Consider the following 16245-nt stretch of genomic DNA (forward strand, 5'->3'; position numbering starts at 1 on the left):
GGACCTGATGGCGCTTCACTACTGAATTCTACCCAATATTTAAAGAAGAACTAATACCAATCCTACTCAAACTATTCCAGAAAGTAAGGGAGGAGAGAATACTCCCAAACTCATTCTACAAGGCCAGCATTACCCAGGTATCAAAACCAGGCAAAGACCCATCAAAAACAAAAACAAAAACTGCTAGTCAATATCTCTGACTAATATCGATGCAAAAAATCCTCAACAAAATGCTAGCCAACTAAATTCAACAATATATTAAAAAGATTGTTCAACATGACTAAGTGGGATTTATCCCTAGAAGGCAAAAATGGCTCAACATATGCAAATCAACCAATATAAGACATTATATCAACAGAATGAAGGATTAAAAACCACGTGATTATTTCAGTTGATGCTGAAAAAGCATTTGATGAAATTCAGCATCCTTTCATGATAGAAAACCTTCACAAAACTGAGTATAGAAGGAACATATCTCAACATAATAAGAGCTATATATGACAGACCTCCACCCCACTCCATTATATTGACTGGGGAAAACCTGAAAGCCTTTCCTCTAAGGTCTGGAACACAACAAGGCTCCTCACTTTCGCCACCGTTAGTCAACATAGTATTGGGAGTCCTAGTTAGACCAATCAGACAAGAAAAAGATATAAAGGGCCACCAGATCGGAAAGGCAGAAGTCAAAGTATTCTTCTTGGCTGATTATATACATATAATACATATATTTGAGGAGTCTCACTCTTGTCCCCCAGGCTGGAGTACAATGGTGCGGTCTCAGCTCACTGCAACCTCCACCTCCCAGGTTCAATTGATTCTCCTGCCTCAGCCTTATGAGTAGCTGAGATTACAGGCACCTACCACCACACCCCACTAATTTTTTTTTTTTTTTTTACTAGAGACAGGCTTTTACCACATTGGCCAGGCTGGTCTCAAACTCCTGACCTCAGGTCATCCACCTGTCTCAGCCTCCCAAAGCGTTGAGATCACAGGTGTTAACCACCGAGACTGGTATGATCTCGTATTTGGGAAACCCTAAATACTCCACCAAAAAACTTTGAGAACTGATAAATTTAATAAAGTTTCAGGATACAAAATCAACATACAAAAATCAGTAGCATTTCTATATGCCAACAGTGAACAATCTGAAAAAGAAATCAAAAAAGTTATTGTATTTACAATAGCCACAAATGAAATTAAGTACCTCAGAATTAACTAAATAAGTGAAAGAGCTCTACAATAAAAATGATAAAACACTGATGAATGAAATTAAAGGTGATACAAGAAAATGAAAAGATGTTCCATTTTGTAGATTGGTAAAATCAATATCGTTAAAATGTGTATACTGCACAAAGCAACATACAGATTTAATGCAATCCCTATTAAAATACTAATGATATTTTTCACAGAAATAGAAAATGCAATCCTAAAATATATATGGAACTAAAAAAGACCCAGAATAAACAAAGCTATACTGAGAAATAAAGAACCAAACTGGAGGAATTGCATTACTTGGATTCAAATTATACTACAGAAGCTATGGTAACCAAAACAGCATGGTACTGGCATAAAAATAGACACATATACAAATGGAACAGAATAGAGAACACAGAAACAAATCCACACATACAGTGAACTCATTTTTTTAACAAAAGCACCAAGAACATATATTGGGGAAAAAGTCTTTTTTTTTTTTAAACTTAATTTTATTTTAAGTTCCAGGATACATGTGCAGAACATGCAGGTTTGTTACATAAGTAAACGTGTGCCATGGTGGTTTGCTGCACCTATACAGCCATCACCTAGGTTTTAAGCCCCACATGCCTTAGCTATTTATCCTGATGCTCTCCCTCCTCTTCCCTCCCTGACAGGCCCTGGTGTGTGTTGTTTCTCTCCCTGCATCCATATATTTTCATTGTTGAGCTCCCACTTACGAGTGATGAGTGAGAACATGAGGCATTTGGTTTTCTGTTCCTGTGTTAGTTTGCTGAGGATAGTGGCCTCCAGCTTCATCCATGTCTCTGCAAAGGACATGATCTTGTTCCTTTTTATGGCTGCATAGTATTCCGTGCTGACCATACTGGGTATCTCTATATACAGACTAATGAAACTAGACTCTTATCTCTCCCCATATGCAACTATCAAATTAAAATAGATTAAAGACTTAAATCTGATTTAAGACATCAAGGTATGAAACAGCTATAAGAAAATTTTGGGGAAACTCTCCAGGACATTTGGTCTGGGCAAAACGTTTTTGAGTAATACCCCCGCCCCCCACCCCAAGCACAGGCAACCACAGCAAAATTGGACAAATGGGAGCACATTAAGTTCAAAAGCTTCTGCACAGGAAGGGTAACAACACAGTAAAGAAACTACTCACAAAGTGGGAGAAAACGCAAACTAATAACCTGACAGGTGATTAATGACCAGAATATAAAAGGACTTCAAACAACTCTGTAGGAAAAAATCAAATAGCACCCTTAGAAAATGGACAACAGAATTGAATAGACATTTCTCAAAGGAAGACATACAAATGGCAAACAGGCATATAAAAGAAAGATTCTCAACATCATTTTTCATCAGAGACATCCAAATCAAAACTACAATGAGATACCATTTCACCCTAAAATTAAAATGACTTTTATCCAAAAGACAGGCAATAACAAATGCTGGTGAGGATGTGGAGAAAAGGGAACCATGGTACATTTTTGGTGGGAGTGAAGTTAATACAACCACTATGGAGAACAGTTTGGAGGTTCCTCAAAAAACTAAAAAGGGAGCTACCAGGAGATTGAGCAGTCCCATTGCCGATTATATACCAACCCTCACAAAGGAAAACACTATATGGAAGAGATAGCTCTACTCCTATGTTTGTTGCAGCACTGTTCACAATGGAAAACAATGTGGAAGCAACCTAAGTGTCTATCAGCAGAAGAACGGATACGGGAACCGTTGTACTTATACACAGCAGAGTACTCTTCAAACTGTAAAAGAGAGATCCTTTATTTGCAACAACATGGATAGAACTGGAAGTCCTTATGTTAACTGAAATAAACCAGGCATAGAAAGACAAATGTCACATGTTCTCACTTATTTGTGGACTCTAAAAGTCAAAATAAGTGTACTCATGGAGACAGAGAGTAGAATGATGGTTACCAGAGGCTGGGAAGAATAGCGGGGGTCTAAGGGTGGGAGTTGCAGATGGTTATTGGGTTCAAAAGATAGTTAGAAAGAATAAATAAGAGTGAGTATTTGATAACACAACAGGGGCATTATAGTCAGTAACACTTTAATTGTATATTTTAAGATAACTAAATGGGTATAACTGGACCTATGTAACACAAAGGATAAATGCTTGAAGGAATGGATACCCCATTTTCCATGATGTAATTATTACATATTTCTTGCCTTAATCAAAATATCAAATGTGCCACATAAATATATACCTACTATACACCCACAAAAATTGCATATTAGCAAGTTGTTTAAAAAACCAGAAAAACAATAGAGGCCAAATGTTAAGAAAAAAAGCAAAAACTGTTAATCTATTTTGAGCTTAATATTACTAGACTGGAGAAAATGAAGTCTTGAAGGTGTCAGAAATTGTTATGTTGCAGTCCTTTTAATCCGTCTTGCCTGTTACCAGGATTAACCATCAAGGATATGTTGGCTATTAATCTGTGTACTGAGGTCAAGGCTTCCCACTGTAGGGAAGGGGACATACAAAGGCTTGAAAAATTGGCAGAGCTAGATACTACCTAGCAACGTTCAGAGTGTTCTCTTTCCCTTCGTTCTGGCAATTAGCTATCTGCTCATAGCTCTTTTTATCTGTAATACAATCACATGAACACTAGATCTGGTGCCAGAAGACCCAGGTTGGATCCCTAACACTTCCATTAACAAGATGCTTAATATTGGACAAATCATTTAATTTTAGGCCTAGTTTCTGGATGGCAATGGTAGTAGCATTGGCTGGATTGTTGTGAGAACTAAATGAGCATCATCTGGGCAAATGAAATACTATTCACTTTGCAGACAATAAAACACTTCATAAATGTAAGTTGCAATTCTTCCCACAGTGAGGAATTTGTGATTGTTTTAGATCTGTGATAGTTTGAATCTGTGATTGTTTTTGGGTGACAATGTTTCAGACTTTATTTGACAAAAATGTTTATTAAGTGCATACTATATGAAGAAGATAATCAGGATTCTTCTCCCTATGGTGCTTTAATTCTAGTGGAGGACGCGGACCATGAAAGTCTAAGTGATATAGTAATTTATGCATTCATTTTTTCAGCATGTATTCATAGAGTCCTACTGTGAACATGGAATTTTGCTAGGTGCTAGATAAGTATGTCTTTAGAAATTAATCCCATGTATCTTATCAATTAATGGGATTATGTTTAAACTTATTAGTCAATGAACTTTTTCTTCTTTCCTAACTTGTGAATTAAATGTTTACTATTTAGATCATTAGTGTATTTAATGAAATTATTCAGCAAAAATTATGAGATATTATAAGAGACCATGTTAAATGTTTAAAAAGAATAAACATGTAGTATGACTGGCATTTTATGATTCTCTCATCAGATAAAGTTATGATGAAAAGAAATGAGTTTGCTTTGACCTTACTCTTAGAAGCTTCATGCTCATTTTGAAAGTGAATTGCTTAGAAGAGAGGCAGGACTGGAGACAAGGAGGATAGTTTGGAAGTTGTTTCAGCAGTTCAAGTAAAATATCATGGTGGTCTGGACTAGCATGGTAGCTGATGTGGAGAGAAATAAATGTGTTTGGGATATAATTCAATGGCAAAGTATTGGACTTGAGGATTTATTGGGAATGACACAGAGGAAGAATGAGAAGTAAAGCATAGCCAAGGTTTTTTTAGTGCCTGTGTATCTGGAAGTATTGACTACTGATAAGGAACAAAGGAAAATGAATGATTTGAGGAAAACTTAACAAAATGTTTGAAACTTTTTCCTTTTGAAAAATGAACATGAAGTTAATAATTAATGGCTCAGAAAAGTTGAGCATGAGGAAAGATTTATCTTACCAAATAGTAAAATCAATTCAAAGGCTCTGCTAATCCAGACAGAGTAATTCTGGTGCAGACATACCTCAGAAATGGTGTGAGTTTGGTTTCAATCACCACAATAAAGCAAATATTACAATAAAGCCAGCCACATAATTTTTTTGGTTGCTCAATGCATATTAAAGTTATGTTTATGCTATATGTTTATGAAGTGTACCATGCCATTATATCTAAAAAAGAATACATACCTATTAAAAATACCTTATTGTTAAAACATGCCAACGATCATCTGAGCCTTCAGTGAGTCATAATTTTTTGCTGGTGAAGGGTCTTGCCTTGATTTTGATGGCCACTGACTGATCAGAGTAATGGTTGCTAGAGCTTAAGTGACTGTGACAGTTTCTTTTTCTTTTTTTTCTTTCAACTTTTATTTTAAGTTCCAAGGTACATGTGCAGGATGTGCAGGTTTGTTAGGTAAACGTGTGCCATGGTGGTCTGCTGCACTGATCAATCTATCACCTAGGTATTAAGCCCAGCATCCTTTAGCTATTCTTTCTGATGGTCTTTCTCCCTCTGCCCTCCGACAGGTCCCAGTGTGTGTTGTTCCCCTGAATGTGTCCTTGTGCTCTTACTGTTCAGCTCCCTCTTATAAGTGAGAACATGTGGTGTTTGGTTTTCTGTTCCTGCGTTAGTTTGCTGAGGAAAATGGCTTCCAGCTCCATCCATGTCCCTTCAAAGGACATGATCTCATTCCTTTTTATGGCTGCATAGTATTCCATGGTGTATATGTACCACATTTTGTTTATCCAGTCTATCATTGGTGGACATTTGGGTTGACTCCATGTCTTTTCTATCATGAACAGTGTTGCAATGAACACACATGTGCATGTATTTTTATAATAGAATGATTTATATTCCTTTAGCTATATACCCAATGATGGGATTGCTGGGGCAAGTGCTATCTCTGCTTCTAGATCTTTGAGGAATCACCACACCATCTTCCACAGTGGTTGAACTAATTTACACTCCCACCAGCATTGTAAAAGAATTATTTTTTTTCTTGCAACAAGCCAGCATCTATTGTTTCTTGACTTCTCCATAATCATCATTCTGACTGGCATGAGATGATCCCATTGTGGTTTTGATCTGCAATTCTCTAATGACCAGTGATGTTGAGCTTTTTTTTCATGTTTGTTGGCCACATGAATGTCTTTTGAGAAGTGTCTATTCATGTCCTTTGCCCACTTCTTAATGGGATTTTTTTTTTCTTGTATATTTGTTTAAGTTCCTTGTAGACTATGGATAATTAGACCTTTGTCAGATGGATAAATTACAAAAATTTTCTCTATTCTGTAGGTTGTCTGTTCACTCTGTTAATAGTTTCTTTTGCTGTGCAGAAGCTTTTTAGTTTAATTAGATCCCGTTTGTCAATTTTTGTTTTCATTGCAATTGCTTTTGGCACTTCCCAGCATGAAGTCTTTACCTATGCCTATGTTCTGAATGGTATGTCTAGATTTTCTTCTAGAGATTTTAAAGTTCACATTTTACATTGAAGTTATTAATCTGTCTTTAGTTAGTTGAAAGTGTAGGGTGTGGTATAAGGTGTAGGGAAGGGGTCCAGTTTCAGTTTCCTGCCGATGGCCAGTCAGTTATTTCAGTACCATTTATTAAATGGAGAATGCTCTCTCCATTGCTTGTTTTTGTTATGTTTGTCAAAGATCAGATCATTGTAGATGTGCAGTCTTATTTCTGAGACCTGTACTCTGTTCCTTTGGTCTATGTATCTGTTTTTGTTACAAATTCCATGCTGTTTTGGTTACTGTAGCCTTGCATATAGTTTGAAGTTGGGTAGCATGATGCCTCCAACTTTGTTCATCTTGCTTAGGATTGTCTTGGCTATTCCGGCTCTTTTTTGGATCCATATAAATTTTAAAATAGTTTTTTTTTCTAATTCTGTGAAGAATGTCAATGGTAGTTTAATGGGAATAGCATTGAATCTATAAATTACTTTGGGAAGTATGACCATTTTCACGATGTTGATTCCTCTTATCCATGAGCATGGAATGTTTTTCCATTTGTTAGTGTCAATCTTCAATTTCCTTGAGCAGTGGTTTGTAGTTGTCCTTGAAGAGTGTCCTTTGCTTCCCTTGTTAGCTGTATTCCTAGGTATTTTATTCTCTTCGTAGCAGTTGTGAATGGCAGTTCATTCATGATTTGCTTCTCTGCTTGCCTGCAGAAAAGGCTTTTGATAAAATTCACCATCCGTTCATGGTAAAAATTCTCAATAAACTAGGTATCAAAGGAACATACATCAAAATAATAAGAGCCATATATGACAAACCCACAGCCAACATCATACTGAATAGGCGACAGCTGGAAGCATTCCCCTTGAAGAGCAGCACACGACAAGAATGCTCTCTCACTACTCCCATTAAACATAGTATTAGAAGTCCTGGCCAGGGAAATCAGGCAAGAGAAAGAAATAAGGGGTATTCTAATAGAAAGAGAAGAAGTAAAATAATCTTTGTTTGCAGGTGACATGATCCTGTATGTAAAAAACCCCATCATCTCATCCCAAAAGCTTCTTAAGCTGATAAGCAACTTCAGCAGTGTCGCAGGATACAAAATCAGTGGGCAGTTTCTTAAAATAAGAGGACAATGTAGTTTTGTTGCATTATTTGAGTCTTCCTTTCATGAAAGATTTCTTTGTAGCATGCAAAGCTATTTGATATCATTTTACTCACACTAGAAATTCTTTCAAAATTGGAGTCAATCCTCTCAAATCCTGCCACTGCTTTATCAACTAAGTTTATGTAATATTTTAAATCCTTTGTTGTCATTTCTACAATGTCCACAGCATCTTCACCAGGAGTGTATTTCATCTCAAACCACTTTGTTCACCTATAAGAAGCAACTCCTCATCCATTCAAGTTTTATCATGAGATTACAGCAATTCAGTCCTAAATTCAGGCTCCACTTCCAGTTCTCTTGCTATTTATTTGTCACATCTGCAGTTACTTCCTCCACCAAAGTCAAACCTATTAAAGTCCTCCATGAGGGTTGGAGTCAACTTCATCTAGACTCATCAGTGTTCATATGTTGACTTCATCCTATGAATTACAAATATTCTGAATGGCATCTGAAATGGAAAAACTTTTCTAGAAGGTTTTCTATTTACTTTGCCCAGATTCATCAGAGGAATCACTTTCTATGATAGCTATAGCCTTACATAATATATTCCTTAAATAATAAGACTTGAGACTCTAAATTAATCCTTGATCTATTGGCTGGAGAATAGATGTTTGTGTTAGCAGGCATAAAAACAACATTGATCTCTTTGTACAGCTCTATCAGAGCTTTGGGTGATAGTGGCATTGTCAATGAGCAGTAACATTTTGAAAGGAATCCTTTCTTGCGAATAGTAGGTCTCAATAGTGGGCTTAAAATATTCAGTAAATCGTGCTGCACTAGTCCCTAACAAGAAAGTTGGACTGTCCTTTTAAATTTTGAAGCCAAGCGTTGGCATATCTTTTCTAGCTATGAGAGTCTGAGATGGCATCTTCCAGTATAAAGCTGTTTCATCTACATTACAAATCTACTGTTTAGTATAGTCACCTTCCTCAACTGTTTTAGCAGCATTTTCTGGATAACTTGCTACAGCTTCTCCATTAGCATTTGATGCTTCACCTTGCATTTTTATGTTATAGAGATGGTTTCTTTCCTTAAGCCTTATGAACTAACCTCAGCCAACTTTAAACTTCTGCAGCTTCCTCACCTCTATTAGCCTTCACTGAATTGAAGAGAGTTAGAGTCTTGCTCTGGATTAGGATATGGCTTGAGTGAATGATGTGGCTGGTTTGATCTTCTTTCTAGACCACTGAAACTTTCTCCCTGTCAGCAATAAGACTATTTCCCTTTCTTATCATTTGTGTGTTCACTGGAGTAGCACTTTTAATTTCCTTCAAGAACTTTCCCTTTGCATTTACAGCTTGACTCGCTGTTTGACATAAGAGGCCTTTTTGACATGCCTTCTTCACTAACCTTAATCATTGTTAGCTTTTGATTTAAAGAGACGTGTGACTCTTCCTTTCACTTGAACTTTTAGAGTCCTTTGAAGGATTACTAGTTGGCCTAATTTCAATATTGTTGTGTCTTGGGAAATAGGGAGATCCAAGGAAAAGACAACACAGGGAAATGGCTAGTCAGTGGAGCAGTCAGAACACATACTACACTTTAAGGTCACCATTTTATATGATTGTGGATTGCAGTATTCCAAAACAATTAAAACAGCAACATCAAAGCTCACTGATCATAGATCACCAAAACAGATATAATAGTAATGGAAAATTTGGAATAGTGGGAGAATTACCAAAATGTGACACAAAGACACAAAGTGAGAACATTTCGGAAAAATGGTGCTGATAGACTTGCTTAAAGTACAGTTGCCATAAATCTTCAATTTGTAAAAATTGCAGTATCTGTAAAGCACAGTAAACCTTCAGGTATACCTGTACTAGAATAGACAGATATATGGAACCAATTAGAAAGTCTAGACACAGATTCAATTATATGTAAACATAAGGCATATACCTACTATCACAGGAATTCTATTTAAAAATAGTTAAATATGTAAACAAAATATATGAACAAAAATGATTATTTAAAAGCAAAACATTAAAATTTCAATATCATAGAATTTGCTAAATACATTATGATCAGGTGCATATTGTGACCCAAGTTCATCATATAGCCATATAATTGTCATTGAAAAGGGTACAAAATATATGATTAAAGGTAAATAACAGATTAGGAAATATTTTATATAATATTATACTTATATATAAGTATCCTTATGTATAATATTTTAATAAGATTTATAGAACATTGTTTGAACCCTCATATAAACTTCCTTAGAGCAAGGTAGAAAACTTTGGGTAGAAAACTGCAAATGCCCTCCTCAAGATTCTATAGAATCTGCAGTGAATACAATTTCCATTCTCATTATCATCTCTTGATTTCATTTATTTTTCTCATCTGCTGTCTGTTCTTGAGTCTTCCCCAGCACTACTGGAATAGGCAGCATAATGCTGGTTACTTGTTCCAAGAGACTTTGTATGGGAAAATGTGTAATAACATTGTCCTAAATAACAAAAAACCCAGGAAACATTTAAAAGTGCTTTGTCAGGAGAATGTGTGAATGAATTGTGGTATTCTTGTACAGTGAGCTCCTGTACCATGCTGAAAATAAGTGAAACTCAGAAACATAATATTGATTGAGAAAAAATCACAGAAGAACTAGAGCATTTGATACTATGTATATAAAGTTTGAAAGCATACAGTACTAAAAATTTATTTTTTATTGATACTTACATGTATAGTTAAAATTGAACACAATCCAAGGAATTAAAAACACAAAGTTCAGAAAGCTTTTATCCCTGGTAGAAGAAGAAAAAGGGTGAGATTGGAAAGATGAACATGGGGTGGGGTGGGGGGCAGGTTTCAATGATATAACGGTAATATTCTATCTCTTAAACTGAGTAGCGGACACACATGGATCCAATTTTTTTAAAAATTAGCTTGCATAGCCTCTTTTGGTGGTCATTTGTCAGATATTTTGTTGAAATACCTCTTTTCTTTGACACTGAAATATTTGGTTACAAAAGCATAGTTTAACTATCTTCGTTTTACCAACTCCTTCCCTCGGGGGCCTTGCCTTCCCTAAGGAAGCCAGGTTTTATAAAGACTTACATTCCAAGAAGAAATTATGGCCCTCCATTAGGAAGCAGAAGAGGGAGTACTTCATTGTTGTTTAAAATGTTTTTTCTTTCCTTTGCACATACTCACACATCCACACATTTTCAGGGTAAAACAGTCTGGGAGGATGTTCACGAAAATATTACCCTCGGTTTTCTCCGCATGCTGGATTTTCATGTGATTATTTTCTTCTTTATATTTTCAAATTATTCCCAAATAAACATATGTACTTCATTTTTAAGGAAGAAAGCAAATTAACTCATACTTTGCGGTTAAATTTCAAAGCAGTTATCAAGGCTTTTAAAATCCGCATAAGTGTTCATACATACTGTAACATTCCAACTTAACTAAATCCATGGATTGTTTTGATTAATTTAATTTCAGGGTGAACCAGAGGTTTTACTGGAGACTTTTTTTTTTCATGGAATCTTTGCAGTCTTATCGTTGTAATCTCAGTTTCCTTTTTTACGTGCAAACCAGTGAACAATATTAACCAAACTGAAAGGCAAAGTAATTTACATTTGAAAAAAAAAATCATTTTCCTAACCTGTAGTTAGCTTTGTTTAAAGGACACTAGAGACTGTTCAGTTGATCAATATATATTTCTTGGATATCAACTCATCAACTTTTGGCAGGACCTGTATTAGATTCTAGGGATAGAGTGGTGAACAAGACAAATTCCAGCCTTCACGGAGCTTGTGGTCACCTGCTGGACTCATTATACAATGTGTTTCATCCACAATTTTATCAACAGATAATTCTGCAGGATGGTTTTCAGTAATGAGGAATTCCTTCTGTTGCTTTCTAATGCTCTTTGTTAACAAATTTTATAGTGCCTTTTATTTTGAAAGGTAAATAATATTATTAATTCAAAGAAAATTATTTTTGTATTGATCCAAATTTCCCTTTTTGATTTGTAAACATTAGTCTTTGTCTTGCCTTTAAGAGCTTTAGAATAAATATACCAAGGTAAGTTTTCCCCATCCCTGCTTTGTGGGATATTTCATGAGAGATAACCTTTCAAATTGTTGAGAAAACTATTATGTGACTGTAAGGCTTCTCTGGATAGAACACTGCTGTTCCGTTCATCATTTCTTTTCTGACACGCTTTCAAAATTATATGCCATTCCTATTGCTTTCCTCTGGATGACTTCACTTTGTCACCCTTTGTTGTTAAAAATAAATTACTCCCAATTTCCTGCTTTCAATGGATTATCGTGACTGTAATTGACTCTCTGATGTGTGAGGGTCTGGTATGGTCTGAAAGCATTACCCTGACCTTGAATTCTGCTGTACTGTAATATCATTGTGGAAAAAGTAGGAATTCATAGTAAATCTTTATCAACCCTAGAATATACTTTGGGAGATTTTTAAAAAATATTAGTTTATTTTTTATTAGTCTTTTTCTTGATTGTGAAGCATACTTTATAAAGGTAACACATAAGGATGGTCCACAACTCACAATGGTTCAACTTATGAGTTGTTGACTTTGCAGTGGTGTGAAAGTAGTATATGTTCAGTAGAAATCATACATCAGATACTGAATTTTGACTTTTTTCTGGGCTAGCATTATATCCTGTAATAGATACTCTCTCATGATGATGGACAATGGTAGCAAGCCACAATTCCCAGTCAGCCACATGATGGCAAGGGTAAATAATCTATACTCTACAATGTACTGTGTTACCAGATGATTTTGCCCAGGTATAGTCTAATGTAAGTGTTCTGAGCACATTTAAGGTAGGCTAGGCTAAGCTATGCTGTTTGGTAGGTTAAGTGTATTAAATGCAGTTTCTACTTACAATATTTTCAACTTACTTTGTGTTTTTTGTAAAGTAGAGGAGAATCTGTAGCAAAAATAAAATATGATTAATTATGAATTTCATCATGCAGAATTTTACAGTCTTCTCCAGCAGACTATAAACTTCCTTAGAGCAAGAATCATGTCTGATTAGTTTTAAAAAATGTCCAGCACTTAGCACATAATTTATATATATGACATATATATAAATATAGTATATATATTACATATATATAGTAGATGCGCAATAAACATTTGTTGACCAATTAATGCCTTATGTACAAGAAATTAAAATCTTCTATAATGAAATGAATTCTAATTTTTAGAATATATCAAAAAATCAATAATGTAGAACTGGACCTGTATTTTATCCTAACCTGAAAAGAGTACCTTAGTATATTAGTTAATAGTATTTACAAGGAAAAATACTGGTGTGCTAGATGGCAAGACTAACTCTAAATGACAGAAAACCCAATTAGCAATGGCCCAAACTTTAAGAATATTGTTAGTTATGTAAGAAGCCTGGAGAAACTGGCCATGGGTCTATTTGAGCAGCTCAACAATATTATCAAGGTCCCCGGCTCTTTTTATCCTTCTGTTGCCATTCTTGGCTTGTTACCTTTTTGATCTTAAGCTTCTTGCCTTATGGTCACAAAATGCTTACCCTTACTCCAGATATCAAAACTGCATCCAAAGAGAGGAGCCTAGGGATGATCTTAGCTCTGAAAGAGACTCCTTATAAGCTTCTTCTCTGGGGAAAAGTATTTTTCCATTAGCCTTTTAGGAAACTTTCTCCTAAACACAAATAACAAGGCTGATCAGGCTCAGATCAACTCTAACTGAAAACAAATAAAAATACTGGGTACAAATATAGAAAGGAAAAATGGGCCAAAGTTGAATTATATGGCTATCTCCAGGAAGTCGGCAAAGGAGTAGAGTCTTGGGACTGACTGTTGATTAGTTAAACAATAAACTATGCCACAACTAGATAATAGATACAGATTATTAAAAAAGGGCAATACCTTTACTAAATCAGTAATAAATTCAGTCTTTCTAAATTATGAGTACTCTTTAAAATATTACTGATGATACTGGGGTTGTATGATTCTATAATTTATTCAAACAGATGAATCATCAGCTGTCAATCACTTTGGAAATAACTAATGAATCTGATTATCTTTTCTAGTTTTTATAACTTAAAGCTGTTTCTTCATTACAAAGCTGTTTTTATTTTTTCTTCTTTTCAGGAGTCCTATCCAAAGAAGAGAAATTACACTATGGAAATTGTACCATCTGCTTCTCTGGATACATTTCCTTCAGAAAATGAGAACTTTCTGTGTGATCTCATGGACACAGCTGTTACAAAGAAACCTTGCTCCTTAGAAATCGCAAGGGCATCTTCCCCAAGAACTGGTAATATGTCTTACTCACAATTGGCCTGATTCAATTTGAATGCTTGTTTATGTGAAGATGTATCATTAACATTTTGATTTCCTACTATGTTACCAAAATGAAAGTTCCCTCAATGTATTCCCAATAATTATTTTTTTCATTTTGAAGTGAGTCCAGGTAAGTCAAAGGGTTTTTGATTTGAAGTCTCCTAACTTCCTGGTAAAAGCCCTAATGGACATGGTAATGCCTTGATAAAGATACTTTAAAATCTTTTAATAGCTAAAAAAAACCTTCTAGGTAAGATACATAGCTTTGAGCCCTTCAGGAGTTCATAGCCAATTGGGTACCAAGGGTCTTTTTATATCATTTTTTGCATCCTATCTCTTACCAAGTTATCAAATCTTACTTAGCTGCGTTGTGTATTTCATGTCTTCTATGGCATTATCAGATCCATTATTTTATTTTATTTTTTTGCATTACAAACTGGTGAACAAAGCAAGACAAATATTATCCCCATTTTGCTGATAAAGAAATTAGAGCTTTAAGATCAATAAATAGTGAAGCCTATGCTTGAACATAGATTTTCAACCACCATCATAGTTTCTTTCTATTACTTCATCACTTGCTTTAAGAAAGAATGCAGAGTAATTACATGAAAGCTAATGAAGGGGGAAATTTTCAAGTAGGTGATCAACATATTTAATGCTGCAAAGGAGTTGTAAGAAAAGTTCTGAAGAGAACCTATTTTTGGGTTTGGTAATGCAATTGCAACTTACTTTTGAATAGTAAATTTTAGAAGTGATGTGGTAAAAGTAGAGGTCTGGAAGTTAATAGTGAGACACTGGGAAATGAAGTAGAAAGTAGAGATGACTCTTTCAAGGAGATGAGAAAAAGAGGTATGATGGTAACATAAGAAGAAAGCAGGTGCAAGAGGGAAATAGCTAGTTTATTTTAGGAAAAGTAAGACTTGGTCAAGTCTAGAGAAATTTTCTGGTAAAACAAGCTACTGAAGATAAAGAATAAAAAGACAGAACACAATGAGTAGAAGTAAAAACTCAGCTAGTTTAGGAAAACACAGACATTGCTTCTCCAGATAGTAGAGAGAAGACAGCATGGTAATGAATTTAGAGAAATTCTGAAATATTTACTTTCAAATGGATTCAATTGCTGGGTATGATGAAAGGTTACTGGCTAAAAGGAAGAGCTAGATCTTGAGAAGGGTTAAGATAAAATCCAGGCCAGGAGCGATGGCTCATGCCTGTATTTCTACCACTAGCCTATTACAGACACTATCTCATACCTGTACTCCTAGCCAAGGTGGTGGATAATTTGAGCTCAGGAGTTCAAAACTAGTCTGGGCAACATGGTGAAATCCCATTGCTACAAAAAATAAAAAAATAAAAAAATTAGCTGGATGTGATGGCACGTGCCTGTAGTCCCAGCTATTCAGGAGGCTGAGGTGGGAGGATTGCTTGAATTCGGGAGGTGAAGGCTTCAGTGAGCCATGGTCACACCACTGCACTTCTGCCTGGGTGTCACTCAGTGATACCCTGTCTCTAAATAAATAAATAAAATTCAGAAAAGCCGTGATACATAACAGTCTAGGAATTTTGTACAGGTGAAAAAATGGATTTTCAAGCAGTACTGAGGCTAGGGGATGAATGAATCATAAACATACAATTGCAAGATTTTTAAGGTAAGAGTGTGGTAATGAAAATAGTAAATTTAATGCACATTTGTTATGTGGCAGATACTGTTCTAAGTGCTTTAGATGCATCATTCCATATGATTCTTACAATGCTGTGAGGTACTAATACCATTATTCTCATTTTACAAATAAGGAAACTGAGGCATTGAAACACTTGCTGACCTCCCAAGATTACATGTCAATGAGGGGTGGATTTAGTACTTGACCTTGGGTTGTCCAACTTGTGCTCTTAAACACTGTGTATAGTGCTGCATTGTATTAGGGGATGAGGTGGGAGTAAATATTGGGAATCAAGTACTGAAACCCTCAAGAAATGCAGCGATATTACTGGAGGTCCACATATGATAGCAGTAAAATTACAAAAAGAATGTTATAGAATAGCATAAACTTCAGATGAGCATCAGATTTTGGATTAAGGCCAAAGAATAGAGAATGATCCAGAGAAGTCATGAAGAATGGAAACAATGCTGATCCCAGAAGTTGACAACAATGAGGACTCTTCCAGAGGAGAAATAATGAGGGAAATAACATATTGTAGGAAAGCTCCATTAAGTAGGA

At 35.4% G+C, this 16245-nt stretch overlaps 1 protein-coding gene across 18 annotated transcripts in view; it reads left to right on the forward strand.

Annotated features, from left to right (window-relative positions):
• Window positions 1-16245, forward strand: part of ANKS1B (ankyrin repeat and sterile alpha motif domain containing 1B) — a 1271383-nt gene that overhangs the window by 472650 nt on the left and 782488 nt on the right. For all 18 annotated transcript variants that reach the window (XM_039471669.2, XM_074402369.1, XM_074402368.1 and 15 more), the window contains one exon: window positions 13835-14000. In XM_039471669.2, the coding sequence (XP_039327603.2) occupies window positions 13835-14000 (166 nt within the window). The remainder of the gene's footprint in view (window positions 1-13834; window positions 14001-16245) is intronic.

Source organism: Saimiri boliviensis, chromosome 7 (genome assembly GCF_048565385.1).
Source record: "Saimiri boliviensis isolate mSaiBol1 chromosome 7, mSaiBol1.pri, whole genome shotgun sequence".
Lineage (NCBI taxonomy): Eukaryota > Metazoa > Chordata > Mammalia > Primates > Cebidae > Saimiri > Saimiri boliviensis.